Source organism: Lemur catta, chromosome 10 (assembly GCF_020740605.2).
Source record: "Lemur catta isolate mLemCat1 chromosome 10, mLemCat1.pri, whole genome shotgun sequence".
In the NCBI taxonomy this organism is placed as follows: Eukaryota; Metazoa; Chordata; class Mammalia; order Primates; family Lemuridae; genus Lemur; species Lemur catta.
Genome location: NC_059137.1, coordinates 65,194,153 through 65,215,738, shown reverse-complemented (window position 1 = coordinate 65,215,738; position 21,586 = coordinate 65,194,153). Strand labels below are relative to the sequence as shown.

At 42.9% G+C, this 21,586-nt stretch overlaps 1 protein-coding gene across 1 annotated transcript in view; it reads right to left on the bottom strand.

Moving 5' to 3' along the window:
• TJP2 (tight junction protein 2) overlaps positions 1-10,604 on the bottom strand; it is a 70,810-nt gene extending 60,206 nt beyond the window's left edge. Inside the window, 1 exon segment of the mRNA XM_045562404.1 lies at positions 10,425-10,604. Within this exon segment, the coding sequence (XP_045418360.1) occupies positions 10,425-10,484 (60 nt within the window). The 5' untranslated portion in view covers positions 10,485-10,604.
• Between the last annotated feature and the right edge of the window lie 10,982 nt (positions 10,605-21,586).

Below are 21,586 nucleotides of genomic sequence, written 5' to 3'. Positions count from 1 at the left end.
CTGTCAGCATGAGATATGAGGTACAAAATAGGATAAAAATCTAATCTCCCATTTCATTTGTCAAAAGACAAAGGAAGTTAAAGATGGGAAAAGGAAGCCCATCTGTAAACCAGATTTATATATCACCTTTTACTTTATTAAAAACTAGCAAATTAGAATGACTTCAAAAAGAAACCTCATTAGGTTCCACAAAGAGTTATGTGTTGAAGCAGCCATTCTTAGAATCAAGTCACTCGCTTCGCTTCTACCTACATTAACCTGTAATCTTGAAAACTAATTTCTCAAGCTTATTCCCATAGAAAAGTACTTAGAATCACACAGTAGTAGATGCAGAAACTGAGGCCCTTCCAGAGAAAGTACACCATGTATGCCAGGTAGCTCCACACGACTACAAAGTGAAAGGACTGATTCTGAACGTGCATTACAGAAACCAGGCTGGTGACTGCAGCTGCACTGTGTTCTTGAGGAACAGTGATGAAAATAATAAACTATAACCACTGCCATCTACTCAGCACCTCACAGCAACCCCGGGAAGCATCTATGCTGTTTCTTGTTTGCTGGCACTAAGCTTCTGTTTCTATCAGAGGCCAGAAGCCACCAGAAGCCCTTGCCAACAGGGTTCTGCCAATGAGGTACACGTGTTTATGAGCTGGAAGGATGAAGGAAAGCAGAAGCCGTTTGTTTTTCTTTTGCCTATAGCAGCAGTAGCAGGCAAAAGCTGGATTTCCCAGACATGAGCTTTACAGCCATCTCCAAGTTCCCTCCCCTCTCACCTGCCTCAGGGCTGCAGAGGCTGAGAGGGCCGAAGGGTTTTCTCCAGGGGTTTTTCTCCAGGGCAGCAGCTCCCTAACTTTCTGAGGAGCAAGGCTGAAAGCCACAGTGGGCTGTGGTTTTCGCTCCTCCTACCTTACCATTGTTCCAAGGCATCTAATACTCTGTACGAAATCCCTTTCTCCTTGAAAAAGCTGGAATAATGTGTTTTCTTCACTGAACCCTGACTGATAGGGCATATACTGTCCATTTTACAGTTGAAAAGAAATGAACATGAGAAAAAAGTAAATTGCCTAAGGCCAAACAGGCAAGTGGCAAAACAAAAGAATTTGTCCTCTAGGACTGTGTGACTTCAAAGTTACAAAGTGAGAGTTAAACACATGCCTATGCATTTAACCTATGACCCAAGAATTCTACTAGGAATGTCACAAGAGAAACAGGTGCACGGGTCCACAAAACAATGAGTAGGTGATTTCCATAGCAGCTTTATTCATAACAGCAAAAAACCTGAAAACAACCGAAATATCCACCAACAGAAGAATAGAGAAGCAAATTGTGGTAAATTCATATAAATGGAATACTACTCAGCAACAACAACAAAAAAAACCTACTGAATCTCCATGTAACAATATGGATGAATTTTACAAAGGTTAGGTTGAACAAAAGCCAGACACAAAATGTTAATTTTATTTATACGGGTCCTCTCAAGGTCAAGCGAAACTCTTTCATGGTGAGAGAAGTCAGAAAGGAGGTTCCCTTGTGTCCCTTGTGGTGGTAATAGTCAGAAAAGTGGCAATAGAACCTTCTAGAGAGGGGGGAAAGCCCTAGTTTTTAATCTAGCTGGTAATCACACAGGTGAACACATCCATGTAAAAAGTTCATCCAACTCTGGAACTAGATAGTGGTGGTGGGTGCACAACACTGTGAGTGTACTAAATGCCACTCAATTATACAATTTAAAATGGTTAAAATCGTAGGTTTAATGTTATATGTATTTTACCACAATAAAAAAAATTCATCAAGCTCTCCACTTGAGATTTGTTCATTTTACTCTATATAAATTATACTTCAATGAAATACCATAAAAATGACAACACCAATGTGTATAACTAGTATGTACAACAATTAAAAAAAATTTTTAGAAAATGATAACAGAAAAATCAGCCAGGTTTCGGGGCTCGTGCCTGTAATCACAGTGCCTTAAGAGGCAGGGCAGGAACATCATTTGAGGCCAAGAGTTCAAGACCAGCCTGGGAAACATACCAAGACCCCATCTCTACAAAATTTAAAAAATTAGCCAAGCCTGATGGCACATGCCTGTAGTCCCAGCCACTTGGGAGGCTGAGGCAGGAGGATCGCTTGAGCCCAGGAGTTAGAGGTTACAGTGAGCCATCTCACCGCTGTACTTCAGCCTGGGCGACAGAGCAAGACCCTGTCTCAAATAGAAAAAGAATAGGCTTCATTACGAGTAAGCAGCTTTGGCGGACATAACCACTGTTTCTATAGAAACATTTCAGGTAAATTTTTTTAATCCCAGTTCTTCAGTGAATTGAGTCTACCTTTTCTGCCTCTTCCTGATCCTTCACTCCCCAAAGTCATCTGCCAAACTGTGCACTTAAGCAGTATAAGTAGACTAAATATTTCTCCCAGACCTTTGATTAAAATTCACATTTACGCTCAAAACGAACTCAGGGCCTCTTTATTTCTATGTGTCGCCACTTGCCTGTTTTTACACTCCAACAATAACACTGGGAGGAAAAGCACAAATGTTTCCAGTTCCATTTCTGGAAAATTTCAATGGATGTCTAAGATGCCACAATCTATCTCCCCTCTTAAAACTCACCCAGACACTCAACAGACCAACCCAAGGAAAGCAAAATGCTCTGCCTGAGGTTAATGCTGGAAAACTCCTACGTGCCTGAGGTTATGCTGGAAAACTCCTACGTGCCTGAAGTTACGCTGAAACTCAGATGACAACTGGTGATTTTACATTAGTCGTGAGGTTTTGCAATAGTACCCCGTAAGCTCATCTTCTTCCAAGCTCATGTTTTAGACAAAGTGCCCCTGGGGAGAAGGCCACGGAGAAAAGAAGGGGGTGTTGGAAGTTCCCAGCATGCAGCTTTTACTGGAAAGAGTGGAGAGGCAGAGGAAGGAGGATTCTCAAGAAGATTCTGCAAGATGGTTGCAGTTGCTGGCCTGGGCTGCAGAGTAAGGAAGAGAATCTGGCACATGCTGTGCTGGTACATTATTTAAGCCGCAACTGAATAATAGATCTTTCCATCACTCCATGAGCTAAACAACTATCAGCCACTCCTCAGTTCCTAGTTTGTCTTTTTAAAAAATGCCTTTCGGAGAGAAAACATTGGATCGCTTTTTTTTTTTTTTTTTTGAGACAGAGTCTCACTTTGTTGCCCGGGCTAGAATGAGTGCCGTGGCATCAGCCTAGCTCACAGCAACCTCAGACTCCTGGGCTTAAGCGATCCTACTGCCTCAGCCTCCCGAGTAGCTGGGACTACAGGCATGAGCCACCATGCCCGGCTAATTTTTTTGTATATATATTTTTAGTTGGCCAGATAATTTCTTTCTATTTTTGGTAGAGACGGGGTCTCGCTCTTGCTCAGGCTGGTCTCGAACTCCTGACCTCGAGCGATCCACCCGCCTCGGCCTCCCAGAGCTAGGATTACAGGCGTGAGCCACCGCGCCCGGCCTTGGATCGCTTTTTAAAAGAAAAAAATAAATAAAAAGAAAACACCACAAAAATAGGGCAAGGAACACACAGAAGCATTTTAAGATGATAAGAACCAATAGAAATTATTTAGAATGTTGTCTAGGCTTTACACGCCAACACTCAGAACTCTCAGAATCTTAGGCGCCCCAAAAGACTTTTTAGGAGATCAACTATAACTACTCATTTTCTGATAAAGACATTGACAACTAGAGTTACAAGATTCAGCGAAAGTCACCCAATTAATTAGTGGTGCAGGTGAAGCTGCTTCTTTGACACTAAAAAAAAATGGTCTGGATGTAATTTCACAATTCTTTGTAGGATTTTTGCTGACAATTCTTAACAAACTATCATCCACTCGCTACATAAATGTCAGGAATCCACTCTTCTAAATTCTCGGTTAGTCTTTGATTCTGACTAGTTTCTGCAACAAGCCTTCCCCAAATCAAGTCAGTCTCATGTAGTAAACACTTGGTGAATGTGTTTGGTGCCCTGTCAGCTTCTGGGGTTACCGAGATGACTCAAACCAGGGAGGGGCTCACAGCTGAGAGGAAGTGCCTAGTGGCGTGCATCTGATGTGATAAGGGCTAGAATAAATACTGGCAGGTGCATACTGCCCAATCACAAGCAAAAGAGCAACCGATTCAGCCTGACTGAAGAAGGGTAAGGGAGGAACCGGGCTTCTAAAAGTGAGCTCACCAGGAAGTTCCTTCTGAATGACTCATTCTTTTCAAAACCAGAAATGTTTAGTCGTGCTAATTAATTCCCTCAAATAATTTCATCTGCTTTGCCAGATACATTTAACAACAGTCTTCCAAGGATTGAGAGTGGACTGGTGACCTCTCCAAGCATACATTCCTTCATCCTCTGGTCCCATGGTAGAGCTCCACCTGCCTAGGGTCTCAGGTGTGCTACATAAGGCATAGACGAAGAAACACAACCTAGAACTCAGAACACTTCCTTTAATACTCTGAGAACAAACAGCTACATTTGGAACATTATTTCCTCCTCAGAAGAACAAAGGTCCTAAAAGAGTTCATTAATTCCTACTGATTAGCATTATGTCCTCTGTTCACGTTCAACTCCAGAGACAAAATCTAAAGTATCTGCAATGTTCTCACATCTCTATCAGTTTTTCTTTAACACAACGGCAAAGATATAACTGGATTGTAATCATTACCTGTTCATTACAGTCAAGTAACCGTTACCTATCAGAAAGAATATCCCAGTAACTCCCTCCCACAATGTCTATATACATTCCATCCAAATGCCTACCTTGTCACTAACTCATATATTTGGTCCCATAGTTATACTGGGTGTCTGTAAGATGAGGCATACTATAATTAAAGTTTCTAAAGATGATGCCATGTTTTTTCCTGTGAACATAATGCATATTTTATATGGCTGATTAAGTCTACAAGAGAAATAATAATTACCAGATTAATTCTGAAGTCCATGTTAACATACACATAGGAAAAATTTAGTAAACATTTTTATTCAGGGATGTGACTTAAGATCTTTGCCATGATTAATGGTATGATTTGGAATGTTCTGGTCAGTAAAACACAAATGTTTTACTCATGGAGGACCTATCAAGACTCTGCTTTCACCATCCTACCACTCCTACCATTCTCACCACCCCTAGAGTACTAGAGGAAGAGACATAAATAGAAACCATAACCAGGAATATTCTAATTAGGCTAGCTCTCAGTCTGAATGTTAAAATTAACATTCATTATTATAAAATGTATCTTACTCCTGCCTGAAATATACAATGGTGTATACATGGTTAAGAAGAATTGCATTATGTTTTTAAGGTTAAAGACCTGATTTAACTTTAGCCATCTGGGAGAGGCACTAAACAAATAACCTGTACTGATTTAAAATGACGAAAGTACAAATTACTAATTGAAAGCTTAGAATTTCTCATAAATGGTGTGTGCATACATACAATTAGAGATTTTGGTGAGTGAAACAGTGTTTTCTATTCTCCTCGTTTTATTCCTCTACTACTTGAACATGCATCTCAACTGCTCATCTCTCTAGGTAAAGGCAGGGGGTCACTTATTGTCTACCTCAAGACTTCCAGTTCCTATGACAATCCTTTCTTAAAGCCTATTTTACAGACCAATACAAGCTTCATCCAAAAAAAAAAAAAAAAAAAGGCAACAACAATCTTTCCAATCGGCACCCTTTTGAAAGACTTTAAAAAGTCACATGCATTTACATGTGAGGCTCTTTGGCGCTGTACATTCTTCAGCAATGGATCATGAGCGAGAATCACTTGATAACAGAGTGGTGGCACCCTTTTGAAAGACTTTAAAAAGTCACATGCATTTACATGTGAGGCTCTTTGGCGCTGTACATTCTTCAGCAATGGATCATGAGCGAGAATCACTTGATAACAGAGTGGTGTCCCTCAGCAGTGCCAAAATATTTCCTCCCCTGGCACTCTAGCATATCAAAAATGTCATACCAAAAGACCTTAACAACTGCAGGGTGGCTTATGGAAGCAGAGAAAGGAATGACAATTGGGCCAGACATCAAAAAAACATCACAAATATAATGTCTGCCATCACAGATAAGAGAGCTGGGTGGATAAGAGCAAGATGCACATGCTGAAGACGTTAAGTCCTTTATATTCAACTTCCCTAACTTTCCTGGACCATTCTGAGTTTGATGTTCTTAAAGGTGTGGTCAAGGTACACGAGGCTCTCCACAGGTAAAGGATACACCTGTATTTTAAGCAGTGTTCAAGGACTCTCTTCACAATTACTGCCTTAGCCTCATTCATACCATTCACCCCAGAGTTTATAATTTTTCTTAAAGCAAACTCATCACTTTACTTAATGTTTATTTTTGCCTTGTTTTAAGCAATCTAACCATGAAATAAATCTGGTTTAGTGACTGGCTTCATGTTTTTTATTCCTAACATACAATATTTATGCACAATAACTGAAAAATAGAATATGTCCCTCCCTAAACCACCTGTAGGTCTATCTGTACACCACACTTTGGAAAATACCATTTTGAGGACAGCATAAAAGGCAGAGAAAATGCTTAATTAAAGGATTAGCTATTTGTTTGGATATGATAGTCCTCTTAGTCTCTCTTCTGAGCTCACAAGTTATCCAGATGATGAAGCTTTGGTTGCAATGGCCAGGTAAACAGAATGGAACAGTCACCACCACAGATGGCAATTGCCCCAGCCCCAGCCCATGCAGGGCCCCAGCAGTTAGTCACCAAGTTCTAAGAAGTGCATTTCCTAATTAAGTGTAAAAAGTGAGAGCAGATGCTTTCCAGCTTGGAACTCTGCCTCTCATGCAACATTGTACAAATGTAATCGAATGCTTTCCTAGGTACCATACAAAATTGGAAGTAGCTATTGCAATACTGGTTGTTGGGAATGCACGCCTGAAAACTTTTTCCCATTGTTATTACATAATCTTTTCAAAAAGTTTAATCATAATACCACCTTAGACGCTCTTAAACTTGCTAGCTATATGGGCATCTGCTAAAATGGGCCATCACAAAAATTCCTGTGAGGGTGAAATAGGCCCTAAATAATTTTTTGAATTTTAACGAAGTTCACATGTAACCATTGATGTATTTAACCCACTAAATAGGTGTTAAATCTGACCTCTGACCCTGAACCTGACCCTGGAATCTAGGATCAAGATGCTAACTCAGTAAAACACGTGAGATGATCATTCTATTTACCTCCACCCACACCTGGGGCAATCACAGCCTCACACCTGTCCATGCCCCAAAACACCTTCACCGGAAAACCCCTCTCTGCACGAAGGCTGCCTGGTCCAAGGCTGTTCTGGCCAGCAATTGTCAAAGCCCTGATGACTGCTTAGAGACTAATCAATGAAGCATTTTATTGGGAATCAGCTCTCAACCTAGATAAATTAGTCTGTAGCCACAATTGCTTAATGGGACTTGTTTAGGGATTAAGGAAGGAATCCCCTGAGTGGCTAATATTCTACATAGAAAGTATGTTGAAAGTTTCAGCAATGATTACTAACGCTTCCTAACTCTTCACCCCACCCCCACTACACCCACACCTCCTGCCACTCCCCAACCAAATCTGCATGACTTTTTAAACTACTACTTAAACTACTACTCAGCATACTATTGTACACAGGACTAAGTAGCCCCACCTAGTTTTAAAAATTTACCTGTCTCCTAAAAAGACAGCCTTCTTAAGGAGAGAAAACCCTGCTCAACTCAAAAGTTAACATGGGAATTTTATCATGTATCTCCCTTGCCTTCAGCAGTATTAAAAGTTCTCACACTTGTCCTGATGAGAAATGCTTGGCTGTGACCTTTTGTCAACGTACAAAGAACTAGATCGAAAGTTAAACAAATGTAGGCAGAAGTCATAGCAAATGTCATTCCCTGGGGGTGATGTAAAAATTCAATGGTCTTAAGCCTATGACTGTCTCAAAAGTACTAAGATTTACTGTTTAGGGAGTGGGGTGGAATGTTTACTGGGAAATTGATTCACTTCTTTGTAGGGAAAGTCAAGCCATTAATACATTAGGGATTTCTATGACACCACCCCTCACTCCCCTACAAAAGTTCTACTGCAGGCATTCAAGACCTTTCAAGACAGTGTGAGCAACTCCTCTGTCTCAGTTTTTTTCCTTGACACCTACCTGGCACGTCCTACCTGTACTACTAGATCTCACCTCCCTTATCAACCCAGGATCCAGCACTTAAGAATTTTCAGCACCCATTTTGGTTCATATTACTAGCTGCCCTTTATTGAGCACCTACTGCATGCCAGTGTACTCTATGTCATTCCATTCGGTCCTCACTCAGCCCTGTGAGGTAGATGTATTCCTAGCTCCATTTTCTACAGTGGCTTACACTGTCAGATATTTGCTCAAATGTCCTTTCTTCCCAGCAAGAATCCCTGAAGGGAGTGCATATAGGACAATCCCACCTTCTGTTGTATTTCTGTATCACAGAGTGTGCATCTGTATAGTATGTTCCCTTCCTCAGCCCCAGGAATCCCAACAGACAGACTGTAGAGTATAAAGCAAGTATAAAATGTGCAGGTTCAACAGATGAAGGCAGAAATCGAGTCTTACTCATCTTCGTATCCCCTCACAGTGACTGGCACCAGTAGGGCTCGTTAAGTATTTGCTGAAGGCCCGCAAGGTGGCTCACACCTGTAATCCTAGCACTCTGGGAGGCTGAGGTGAGAGGATTGCTGGAGTGCTGGAGTTCCAGACCAGCCTGAGCAAGAGCGAGACCCCATTTCCACTAAAAATAGAAAAATCAGCAAGGTGCCATGCTGCATGTCTGTAGTCCCACCTACTCAGGAGGCTGAGGGAGAAGGATCAGTTGAGCCCAGGAGTTTGAGGTTGCAGTAAGCTATGAGGACGCCACTGCACTCTACCCAGGGTTACAGATCAAGACTCTTTAAAAAAAGTATTAACTGAGTGGTACTGAAAAAGCTGCAGCAGTATTTCAGGGGGAAAAAATGCCCCTCATCAATCTCTAGCAATAGCTCTGAAAAACCTCAAGAAACACCTCAAAAGTCACTGTTGCCTTAGTAAATCACCAACCTTCCCTCAAGCATCTCCCCAGAGTGGGGAAGCTACAGCACCCTGTCTGTATTTCTAAACGGCACTCAGTGGATTCTTAATTATTTGCAGTCCTTCCCAGCAAGACTGTGCCGCAGAAGTGGGCTTACCCATCTTGGTATTGCCCACGCTGAAGAGGAGCTGCTTGTGAAAATTTATCGAATAATCAAATTTCATTCTCTTAGGCACGTTATTAAATGGCATTTTGCTCCAACGCAATTACTGCTGCTCATTTCTCACTTAAAGTGATTTCCTTCCCAGGTGTGTCTGATAGGTGCTACCTACCCAGTGGCTCTCTCAGGATTCTCTCTCTTAGGAGTAACACTGACACAGGTTTACCTCTTTTCCCAAGGTGACCGTCAGCACAGCCAGCACGGACCACCTGGAGAGCTGAGCAAAAGGGCCTCCCGCCCCGCCTGCGGGGATCCCCCGGGCTGAGGGCGTGTGCGAGGGCAGGGCAGTTTCTATGACGGGATGACTCCCGGCTGGGAACTTCAGGGAAACCACAACCATTATTACTCAGGCCAGCCGGCTGCCAGGGAAGCAACTCTGCTGCAGAACTGAAGCTAAAATAGAGGTGGGAGGCTGTGTTCCATTACTAAGCCCTGCAGTGTTCACTCCCAAGTTAGCCCACATTTTAAGAATGTCAAAACCCTGGAGGTGAAACTCCTGATTATTTATACCCTAAAATAAACTACCGTGTAAAAGCGGAAACTTGACAAATGAAGACATAAAATAAAAGGAACTGCTGACAGGTAAGACAGTACCCGAGTACAAAGCATTCATCACTCTCTTTTTGTGGCTCTCTCCAAAACTCCATCTCCATTCCTTCTTGAAAACACTTTGACTTCCACTGCAGAGGCAGCTGACTGAAAAGGAAAATGAGGATTCTGGTCTCTGATGAGTTCTCGGTGTCTGTCACGTACACATTCTTGGAACTTTGCATCAAATCGGAGAGAGTGGTTTGAAGTAGGGAAGGGGACACAAAGACATACAGCAGGCGACACAACCGGCACAGCGCGACGCTTCCAAAGTAGCAGAAATCCAGGACGCTGGCGTTCAAGACAGTTTCCCTACTCACGACTTAATCTCAAGCCCAAGTGACTTTAAAGTGGAGACCAGGATCCAGGAAGCCATGGAGGCCATGAGCCCCCCCCTCCAGTGGAACCTACCCCTCGCCTGCGCCCACGTCCAGGCGGGGGAACCCCCGCTTCCTACGGCGCACCAGGGTGCAGCCTCAGGGCAGCCCACGGGCAGAGCCCACCACGCGCCCCCACGCTCACCCTCGCGCCCCTTCTCCCGCCCGCGCGGCGCAAGGGGGCACTTACGCGGAGCCAGCCTGACAGCTCCCGCCGGGGTGGAAACCCGCGATCCCCTCGCACCGGCATCTCGGGCGCGGCTCCCGCGTAGCGCACAGTTCCGGGCCCCACTCCTGCTCCCAAACCCTCCCCGGCGCGGCCACTCGCTTCACTGACTCGCAGCCCTGGCCGCCGGGGTGCCGACCCGCGGGGACCCACCCCTTTGTCCCTCCTCCCGCCGCGGCGGCGGCGGCGTCGGCCCGCCCCCAGTCCGAGCGCTGCGCCGGCCGCCCGGCCCGGGAAACTCTCGAATCGGCCGCTACCACCCCCGCGCCGGCCGGGGGGGGAGGGCTCGCCGGCGCCGCGCCCCCGAGGCCCCAGCGGCGGGCCACGTCACGCGCGATCCCGGCCACAGGCGGGAGGCGGCGGCGGCGGCGACGGCAGGGGGACCCGAGGCGCGAGCGGGCCGCAGCCTGTACCCCACCCCACCCCCGGCCGGCCGGATGGTTCGCTCCGCCGAGCGTGCTGGAGCTACCCGGTCCGGCTCCGAGCGCGCGCGGCCCGGGAAGCGCTGCAAGTTTGGAGGGCTGGCGTGAGCTGGGGGCGCTGGCCGAGTGTCTGCGGATTTTCCCCCGTGAGGTCGCCTGGGCATCCCGTAGGAACACTTTTTGGCGAGGTTTGCAGGGCCTCACACAGCCCTTCAGTTCTCTTCCGAAGAGTAAAACTGGAAAAACCCCAAAGTTCTCTGCCCTGTCTAGAGGCCTGCCCTGCCAGCCAACACAAACATGGCCTTGCACCCCAGATTTCTCAGCTCAGCTGTTTACCCGAATTCCGAGAGTATACGAGGTTCATATTAAAACAGGACTTTACAGTACAGGATACTCCAGGTGATCTCTTTGTTGGCACATTTCCAACAACTCCCATCATCAGCTTATAAAAGGCTGCCAGTAGGTCACAAATGCTTATTCGACAGGATTCATCCCAATGTATTCATTCGTTTCAAAGTCCTCTACGTACAAAGAATTGTGCAATTTAAATACGTAGTCTGTTTTAGGAAAATATAAATTATTTGGAGAATCCCAACAGATACCTGATACTAATTAAAAATATAGCTTGGGTTCAAAATCTAAGAAAACCATGTTGTAAGAGAATAGTTTGCCCACACCTCTCTTCCCTTAAATTGGAAAGCAAAAACTCGGCCTAGGCTTCCAAGTAGAAGGTAAAAGGTCTGCCCTGGTCTGCCCCAGGGGAGATGCACATGCTGAGCTCTCTCCCAGAAAAGTTGCTTCACTTCCTGCCTGATCAAAACAAGGTTGGCAGTTTAGGTGGAAAAACAAGTCCACCAGATGCCTCTCCAAAAGTGTTATGCTTCTGGCCTCCTTTGGAGTAGCTGAGTCCACACCTCTGGATAAAAAGCACTGTGAGTAACGTTTCCCACTTGACCTCAAGTCTCCAGACTTAGACATTTTGGTTGTATTCCTAATGTAAGGTGTTACTCTCCTGATCTAAGCACCTATTTATAAAATGTTTCCCAAAATAGGTGGTGCTGACTAATAATAATGATAGCACTTGTGAGCTGGCCACACCTTAGTGATTTGAGCCTAGCCCACTAGCATGTAAAAGGGAAGAAAAGAATTCAGAATGTGGCAGTTACATCTGCTGAATGATTCCTCTTTTTCTCGCTAGAGCTGTGCTGTTCAATATGATGACCATTTGCCACCTATGGACATTTACATTTAAATTAACTTAAAGGAAATGAAAAATCCAGTTCCTCAGTCACACCAGTCACATTTCAAGTGCTCAGTAGCCACATGTACCTAAAGGCTAGTATATTGGGCAGCGCAGATATAGAATATTTCCATCGATGCAGAAAGTTCTATTGGACTGCACTACTCCAAAGGATGAAATATTTATATACTAGAATACCATTCTTCTGGTACAACACCTGATAGATGATAAGCACTCAATAAATGATTGTTGAGAAACATGATTCAACTGATACACTGAATCAATATAAGTGGCAATATAAGTCAATACAGCTTGTTGGAGAAATGATATTTTTCACATGTAGTGTTACACATTTTAACCCACTCCTGGAATTTGTTTATCCAAAGAACCTCTCTCCAACATGTGCTTACAGATCATATCTCTCAACTCCCTGATAAAATACTCAAGTTCCTGCCTCAGGGAGACAGCAAGTAATGAGAAATTGTGTAAGTGCTGAGATTCCTGGCAGGCTCAGAGTGGTTTGGGGACTCCCATGAGGGGGCTCCTCACCCCCCCTGAGATGTAAGGATAGGGTTTAGGGAAGGCTTTCTGGAGATCGAGTTGCTTATGGAACTCTAAAGGAAAGGTAGGAATGAGTTTTTGAGACAAAAAGATGAGGAAAAGCCTTCCAGGTAAAGGCAATAAATAACATATAGAGAAGCAGGGAATGAAGAGACAGTAGGCTTGCTCTTGAAGTACCAGGAGGTGAGGTTGCCCAGGCAAGCAGGGCCTGTATTCTGAACATAGAAGTGGGATCAGATTGGTCTTTTCTAGAGATTACTCTGTGGGCTTCTTAGAAGATGGATTTGAAACTTGTGGGGGAGGGAGTGTTAGTAAGAATGACAAAACCAGCAAAAAATGCATTCTTGTGGGAATGCAGGTGAGAGATGACGTGGCTATGAAGTTAGGCAGCATTAGACAAAAGGGAGCCAGGTTCTAGAGAAACTAAGGAAGTGGATCAGCAGGCTGGATGACTGCCTGATGAGATATGGGGAGATGAAGAGGGAAGTGAGCCTAGGGTGACTCTCAGGTTTCTGGTTTAAGCAGATGACAGCGGCTCTTACCAAAATAGAAAACACAGGAGTGAGAACAGATCTCGGAGGGGCTTGAGGAAGGATGAAGAATTTAGTTATGGGCTGATTTTCAAGGGCTCTGGGTTATCCAGGTGAAGATGTTCAGTAATTTAACAAATATTTATTTAGTGTCTACTATGTGCTAGCCACTGGTGAATATTTGGGTAGAAAGATTTGGGCTGAAGGAAGAGATTTGGGAGTCATCGATGTGTCATGAAAGTTGAAGTCATGGGAGGAGATGACTCCCACATTCAGAGACCTGATGTAGACTGAGGCAGGAGATGACCAAGGACAGGACCTGTCTCGGGGAATGCCTATATTTAGGAAGCAAGCTCAAGTCTCCAGAACAGAGACCAAAGAGGAATTGCGAGAAAGGGAAGAAAAAGCCTTCTGGAGGAGAGTGTACAAAAGCCAAGGGAAAAATGAATTTCAGGAAGGGGAGAATAGCCAACAACATGGAACTCTGAGAAGGTCGATTAAGGTAAGAACTGACGATGCTTATCTTGGCCAGAGCTGTTTCAATGGCAAGATGGGACTGGAGGGAGGTTAGGTTACAGTGGGTGACTGGGTGTGAAGCAGCACTTCATTATATGCCTATTTCTAATAATGAAAGGTGGAAACCATCAATGTCCAATGACGGTGGGCTATTAAACTACAGTAAATCAACTTAATTGGCATAGCAGACCATCATTTAAAATTATAATAAGGAAGTCTATACAACAACAACAAGGAGAATGATAATGATGTAATTATCAACAACAAAGAACACAAATTTTCTCTAACCTATGATGACAATGATGGCATTATGAAAAATATATAAAAAGAATTGTAAAGTATATGAAAAAAATGATTTCATGAGAAGATAGGATGGTACATATGTTTTTCTTTTTAGATTTTAGTTATTTGTACAATGGATAATTTTTTTCAACATTTTTCAGTGTGTATTACAATATATAAGATCTCTGAAACAGGTTGGTTAGAAGATGTCAAATAAATGTAATAAACAAAATGCCTCTTAGATTATCTCAAGAATGTTAAGATTTGATGTATATATATATATATATATATATATATCATATATACTCACACACATAACAGAGGGAATAACCCTAAAAAGGGTAAAATGTTTTATAAGTTGTCTCTTTAAAACCTCCCCCCAACTCTTTTTGGGAATTAAAACCTGCATCCCTGCCTGAGGCCAGTAATCAGAGGGGCAGGGGCAGTGTTCTTTATAGCACTGGAGGTGGCTCTCAACAGAATTGTCCAGGCAAAGGTCATAATATCATCTTCACCAGAGATGCTATAGTTAAACAGCAATAGCCCAAAGCTGAAAACTCCCTTTAAAAGCTCTGTATTTCTGCTTATATATAGGATGATGGTACTTTAAGACCAGAGTCTGCCATCTTCCTCATTTGCTGGCAAGTTAATAAACTTCTCTTTCCTTTTCCTCAAACCACCTGTCCTGGTTCTTCTGATGTGGCCTTTGGGGACAAATGTCAAACTTTCGGTAACATATAGACATAACACACATAAATATACTTATATATGTATATGTCTATATATATCAATATATTTGCAATATGGTTATAAAGTATCATCAATTGGGAGCAAAGGAAACTAACATTAAAAAGTTTACAGGTTAATTGCACAATTTAGTTGACTTGTACGCTGAATGGCAGACTGGAATTGTAACTGTTCTCTAACAAATCTTTCTCAAATGCCTGCATGTACCCTGGGGTAGGTATAGAGAACACAATATGTAACAGGGAGCCTGCTCACAATGTGATGAAAACAAAAGATCTGTAAACACATGGTGACAAGTTAGGAGAATGCTCAAGTACAGGTGTGACTAAGGTGCTAGGGCAGCAGCTAAAACCCTGCCTGAGGGACCTAATGTTTTCCAGGAGAAAAGGCCTGATGTTCCCTCACCTTCCTGCTAGCACATCTTCTCTTCTGGCCCCTCCCATTCTCCTCAGTCCAAACACAGGTACCAATAACCATCTACATTGGCATAAGTGGCAACTTATAGCAACTTCCTGCTCCTTCCACATAATATATATATATATATATATATACACACATATACACATATATATTTTTATTTTTTGAGACAGAGTCTCACTCTGTTGCCCAGGCTAGAGTGCCGTGGCATCAGCCTAGCTCATAGCAACCTCAAACTTCTGGGCTCAAGCAATCCTTCTGCCTCAGCCTCCTGAGTAGCTGGGACTACAGGTGTGCACCACCATGCCCAGCTAATTTTTTCTATATATACTTTTAGCTGTCCATATAATTTCTTTCTATTTTTAGTAGAGACGGGGGTCTTGCTCTTGCTCAGGCTGGTCTCGAACTCCTGACCTCAAGCGATCCTCCTGCCTCGGCCTCCCACAGTGCCAGGATTACAGGTGTGAGCCACCCATATAATATTAAAATATGGGAACAATCCTAAACACAGGCAGTCTGAAAATTGCTTATCAGTGAACTAGAGAGAGAATGTTTCCAAAGGAAAAGCAAGAACCTTTAATTGCTCACAAGATAGAAGCAGGCCTGAGAGTTTTTCTAGTGGTTTATAATGTGTTCGTTTGCGCTAGAGGATAGCTTAAAAATAATTTGCTGTCTTTGCAATCTTTACAAATCTATGATTGTTAAAGTTAGCTTTGTTCCATTATATCACATTTCTAAAAGTATTACAGATTTGAATGAGGAGCATCTCAATTCAGAAGTCTATTCTATGGGGGTGGGGAGTTGGCGGAAATATATGGTGGCAGAAGGAGTTCCCTATACAAGTAAGCAGTCCTTAACTAGCCACATAGGATCTGAGAAGCTAGGCAGCTAGCCAGTCACCATTCCCTCCCACCACCTCCCCCAGAAATGAAAAAAGGAAAAATGAAGAGTATTTTAACAAACTTTGAAAGCAAACAAGAGTAAGTAGTTTTTCAATTATGTCCTGATATCTACATTTTCCCATCTCAAAGAACAGTGCCAATTTTCATATAGACATTCCTCTATTTAGTAAAGTAGGTAACCCAAAGTATAAGGCTACTTATATTGTTCCACAGTTACTAAAAACTATTTTTATTTTTCTTAATTTTTTAGACTGAGTTTTGCAAGAATAAAATGCTCATTATAAAGCATTTGAGCATTTCAGAAAAGCACAAAGAAATTTAAAAATCATCTGAAGTCCTAATAACCATCTTCAACATTAAGTAAACATTCTATACATATACATATATATATATGCAGAAGGCTACGTGAGATGACTACCCAGAGACAAAAATAATTATAACAAAAATGAGATCCTACTATACTGTTATTTTAATTTAAAATAGTAAATAAAATTCTACTTGATATTAACAGAAGAAAAAGAAGAGCACTCTCTCTTTCTCTCTCTTCCTCTCTCTCTCTCTGAGCATGCACTTAGGAAAGGCTATGTGAGCACATGTCCAATTGGCAGGCATCTCCAAGTCAGCAAGAGGGCCCTCCCCAAGAACTGAATCACCAGCACCTTGATCTTGAACTTCCCAGCCTCCAGGGCTACGAGAAATAAATGTCTATTGTAGACGTCATCCATAAATCTACGGCATTTTGTTATAGCAGCCTGAGCTGACGAAGACAGTCTGTAAGGCCTACATGGCTAACTCTGCCACCTTCTCCAACCTCAACTCATACCGAATTCTCCCAAACTCACTGCCTGGGGCTACACTGGCCTCTCTTTGTGGTTGTTGCTCCTGAGACCCTACCAAGCTCATTCCTGCCCCAGACCCTCTGTTCAAGCTTCTCTGTCTGGACCACAGAGCTTCCTCTACCTGCCAATGGCACAGTCCCAAACCCCAGCATCCTCTCTCTGGTGTAAAAACCCAGCAGTGTTCTGGGAATGATGGGTTTAGCAGGCCACAAAGTTGATAGAAAAATTAGCTGTGCAATTCAGAGTCAGCTGTGGCCTAAAGAATGGATTAAGAGTCTGAGGTGCCCCACACTGGTATTTGGGGAGAGTTCTAGGTTGGAAGGAGGCAGCTGTAGTCTGGGCTGACCCTTTGCAGGCTCCTGGGTGACCTACAAGGCTGGGATGGGTGTGCCCAGACCTGTAGGCAGAGGCCAGGGTGGTACTCAGCCTGGGGCTAAGGCAGAACATAATCCAACTCCAGTCCTGGAAAGCCAAGAAGCATCTTTTGGAGCACGGTCCAATGCTGGACAGACCTTGCTAGGGAGAGTGCTCTGCAGTGTAGAGGAACTCTTCCTTCCTGGCAGGATGCTGGGCATCCTCAGAGGCCCTGTGCTCCAAGTTATGACAGCCTTTATTCTTTTACTGTTTACATTGCAGAGTATGTGAAAGCCACACTTTCTTTTCAGGGACAGATACCACCTGATAATTCTCCGTTAAAAAAAAAAAAAGAAAATGAACAAAGAAGCCCCAATAAACATGATTAATTAAATACATATTATGTGCCAAGAACTTTTCATGCACTGCATTAACTCATTTAATGTAAAGGCTCATAGTGACTCGGTATACTTGGGTTTTTGTTTGTTTCTGAGACAGAGTCTCACTCTGTTGCCTGTGCCCGAGCTACAGTGCAGTGAAATCATCATAGCTGACTGCAACCTCAAACTCCTGGGCTCAAGTGATCATCCTGCCTCAGCCTCCTGAGTAGCTAGAACTACAGGTGTGCACTGCCGCACCCGGCTAATTTTTCTATTTTCAGTAGAGACAGGGTCTTGCTCTTACTCAGGCTGGTCTCGACTCCTGAGCTCAAGTGATCCTCCCGCCTTGGCCTCCCAGAGTGCTAGGATTACAGGCGTGACCCCTTGGTATTATTGCCCCTGCTTTATATACAGATGAAGAAACTGAGCTTCAGAGAAAACCCAAGGTCATCCCCAAGTAGATGGTAGATACAGACTCCAAACCCAGGCCTGTCAGATTGAAACCGATTCTCTTCACTGCTTTCGAGGCCCCGTGTGCATTGCTCCCACCCAATAAGACACTTGCATGGGGTGGGAGGAGAGGTGTGGTTTTTGTGGTTATGGTTGTTTTCCTTTTAGCTCCTGTTAACAGAATTCAAGTAGGTTTCTGCTGACACAGCACCTGAAGTGAGTTTTAGCCAAATAATGTTGGAGAATCAAGTTTGTGAAATTCTTCCTACAAAATACTAAAAGGGTAAATGCCACAAATGTGATTTGTCTCCCCCCAGGTGAGCTAGTTCATTAGAGTCCTTGATTCAAATGCCATTCTAGTGTTTAAATGAATTTCAGAGCTTTCTTTCCCCAAAAAATACTTTAAGAAAAACACTTTAGTAAGCAAAAAAGGTCACTAAAAAGTCCCTCCTCTCCCAGGCAAGGGAGGGAAGCTAAGGTGAGAGAGGCCCAGGGAACTGTCCCCATTAGATACATAAGTCCTCCAGGGAAACTGGAGGGGCCCCTGCAACACCTGCATTGATTTTTTTATACTATCACCAGAATCCACTAGCTCTAAGAATTTAGTATCCTTGATGAACACAGATTAAAGTTGTTGAAGAGTCTCAAAGAATTTTCAGGCCTGAAAGTGGCCTTAGAAAAAATCTGCAAATAGCTGGTTGTGGTGGCTCAAATCTGTAATCCTGGCACTCTGGGAGGCCGAGGCAGGAGGATCACTTCAGGTCAGGAGTTCAAGACCAGCCTGGGCCTGAGTAAGAGACCAAGAGACCTCCCACCACCACCACTACCAAGAATAGAAAAATTAGCCCAGTGTCACGGTGGTGCACGCCTGTAGTCCCAGCTACTCCAGAGGCTGAGGCAGGAGGATTGCTTGAGCCTGGGAGTTTGAGGTTGCCGTGACTATGATGATTTCACTGCACTGTAGCCCGGGCCACACAGCAAGACTCTGTCTCCATAAAAAAAAAAAGCTGCAAACAAATGGCTTTCCAGGGCAGTCATGCAAATTAGCATGGGCCTCTTCAAACAAAGGAAGCTGCTGCGCCTAGGAAAGGCACTTCCAGGAGATGTTCAATAAAAATTGAAAATGTGCCTCCTAACACTTATGTTCTATAGGACAGTGTCCCAAATTTCTCTGATGATGGGAATCACCTGAGGGCACTTGTTAAAATTAAACCAGTATCCCAGGTCCCTCCCTGAATATTCTGGTTCAGCAGGTCGGAGAAGGGGCTGGGGAATGGATAGGTTAGCATGCATCCTCACGTGGTTCTCCACATGGGGAGGTTTAGGAAATTCTGCCAAAAGGACATTATTGCAGTTCTCTGACACAAGACAGGAAGATTACAATTTTGCAGACAGGTAACACATTTTAAAGGTTACAAAATAACTTTGAAAAATGTTGTCTTTGGTTTACAAAAGACAGGGTCTGGTCTTACAAATCTTTTTATGTTTATTTACATATATGTTTGTATACACACATGTACATTGGGATTTCAATTTTATTATTTTTTCTTTTTTGAGACAGGGTCTTGCTCTGTCTCCTGGGCTAGAGTGCAGTGGCATCATCGTAGCTCACTGCAACCCCAAACTCCTGGGCTCAAGTGATCCTCCTGCCTTAGTCTCCCAAGTGGCTGAGACTACAGGTGTGCACCACCACACCCAGCTAATTTTTCTGTTTTTTGTAGAGATAGGGTATCACTCTTGCTCAGGCTGGTCTCGAACTCCTGGCCTCAAGCAGTCCTCCCTCCTCAGTCTTCAAAAATGTTAGGATTACAGGCCTGAGCCACTGTGCCCAGCCAATTTCAATTCTTTTTATATAAATGATAATTGTTAACTTAAACTATACCATAGATCACAAAAAAGTAGTAAAATTCAACTAAAATATCACCATCCAGAGCCAACTACTGTTAATAATTGTATAAGCACCCTTCCAGGTGTGTCTCTGCACAGATAAGCATGTAGATACTGTATACAACTTTATACACCAGGGGTATACACTTGGCATACACCGGATATGCTCTTTTGCAACCTATTTCTATGTAAGACTATTGCTTGACTACTTTTTCATGAAATATAGACCTATATCATTTTTCTAGCTGCATAACATTCCATTTATGTGAATATACTGTACTTGACTGAATAAATACTTTTATTTAAGGTTCTTTTTAAAACTGGTATAGAGGATAAGGAAAAATCAGGTGACTGAAACTCCTGAGATTTGTTTAGCATAGAAAATGAGGAAACAAGTAGCTTGTAAGACTCAGGCAGAATTCATAAGATATACTAAGGGTAGATAGTTACTGGTAAGATATGTTGAAGATAAACAGAATAAATGGAATATTTTTGTGTTAAAGAATACATTAAAAAAGAAACAAATGAGAGTTTCACATAAACAGAAAGGGAAAAAAGGACAAAGTAAATCTTGAATTTTATAACATTTAATAAATATTTAATTTGTAATTGTGTTCATTATATAATTATATAACATAATATGAAGTGTTTTTCTAGTTTATGATTTATATTGTTAATAATAAATATTTCATAAATATTAATAATATATAATAAATCCCAGCTTATGCTACCTCCAGATTGACAGCTGTGTCTTCCCTAAATTGATTACCCATTGGAGACACCCATCATGTTCAGTCTGGCCCCACATATACTCTGCCCAAAATGCAGACAGAACACAGATCACTGGTGAGCTGCAGCTGTTGGCCAGGCATATTGCCCCGCATCCCTCCCACAGAGCAAGTGTATGCTGGTTTCAGACACTTTCTATGTGCTGAGCCCCCTTGTTCAACCTCAGCTCTGGTCTTTGTGACCACACCATCAGCAGGGAAAGCTGGCCCACAGGGAGACATGCTATAAGCATAGGGTTCCCTTAATGTGGATCTTTCATCCTATTGATATCCTAACCTAATGATGTTAACAGGCCCTATCACTTTCCCCTTCCTTCTCACCCAGTGTTTTTGAGTTGAATAAACTGTGTGATTGGAACACCTGATTTTGGTCTCTGAGCCTTTCTACCCCATGATCTCTGGGAGAGCTTATTCTGTCAGTGTTCTTGGAGGCTAGGACTGCTGGAATAGTGGAAAGAAGCAAGCAGAGTAAGGAGTCATAATGAATAAAACTGGGTTTATATTACAGAAGGTACATCAGATCCTTTGCTTATCTGGGATGTGAAGGCCAGGTTAGGCACAAGAGTGAAATCTTTCATTCAGTTTCAGGAATGTATGGGACTTTCAGCTTTTCCTGCCTCCAAAGTCATGGTCTAAATTCTTAAATAAATCAATTCAAGTTTATTCCCTCTTTGAGATTTGCATTCTAAACACTAAGTCACATAAGCAGAGTGTTTTTCTATTATTTTTTTTTTTCAGAGACAATCCTAGCTATTACTCCCAACACTTTATTTTTTACATATCTTATCTCTTGCTGATCTAGTTCTCCCTC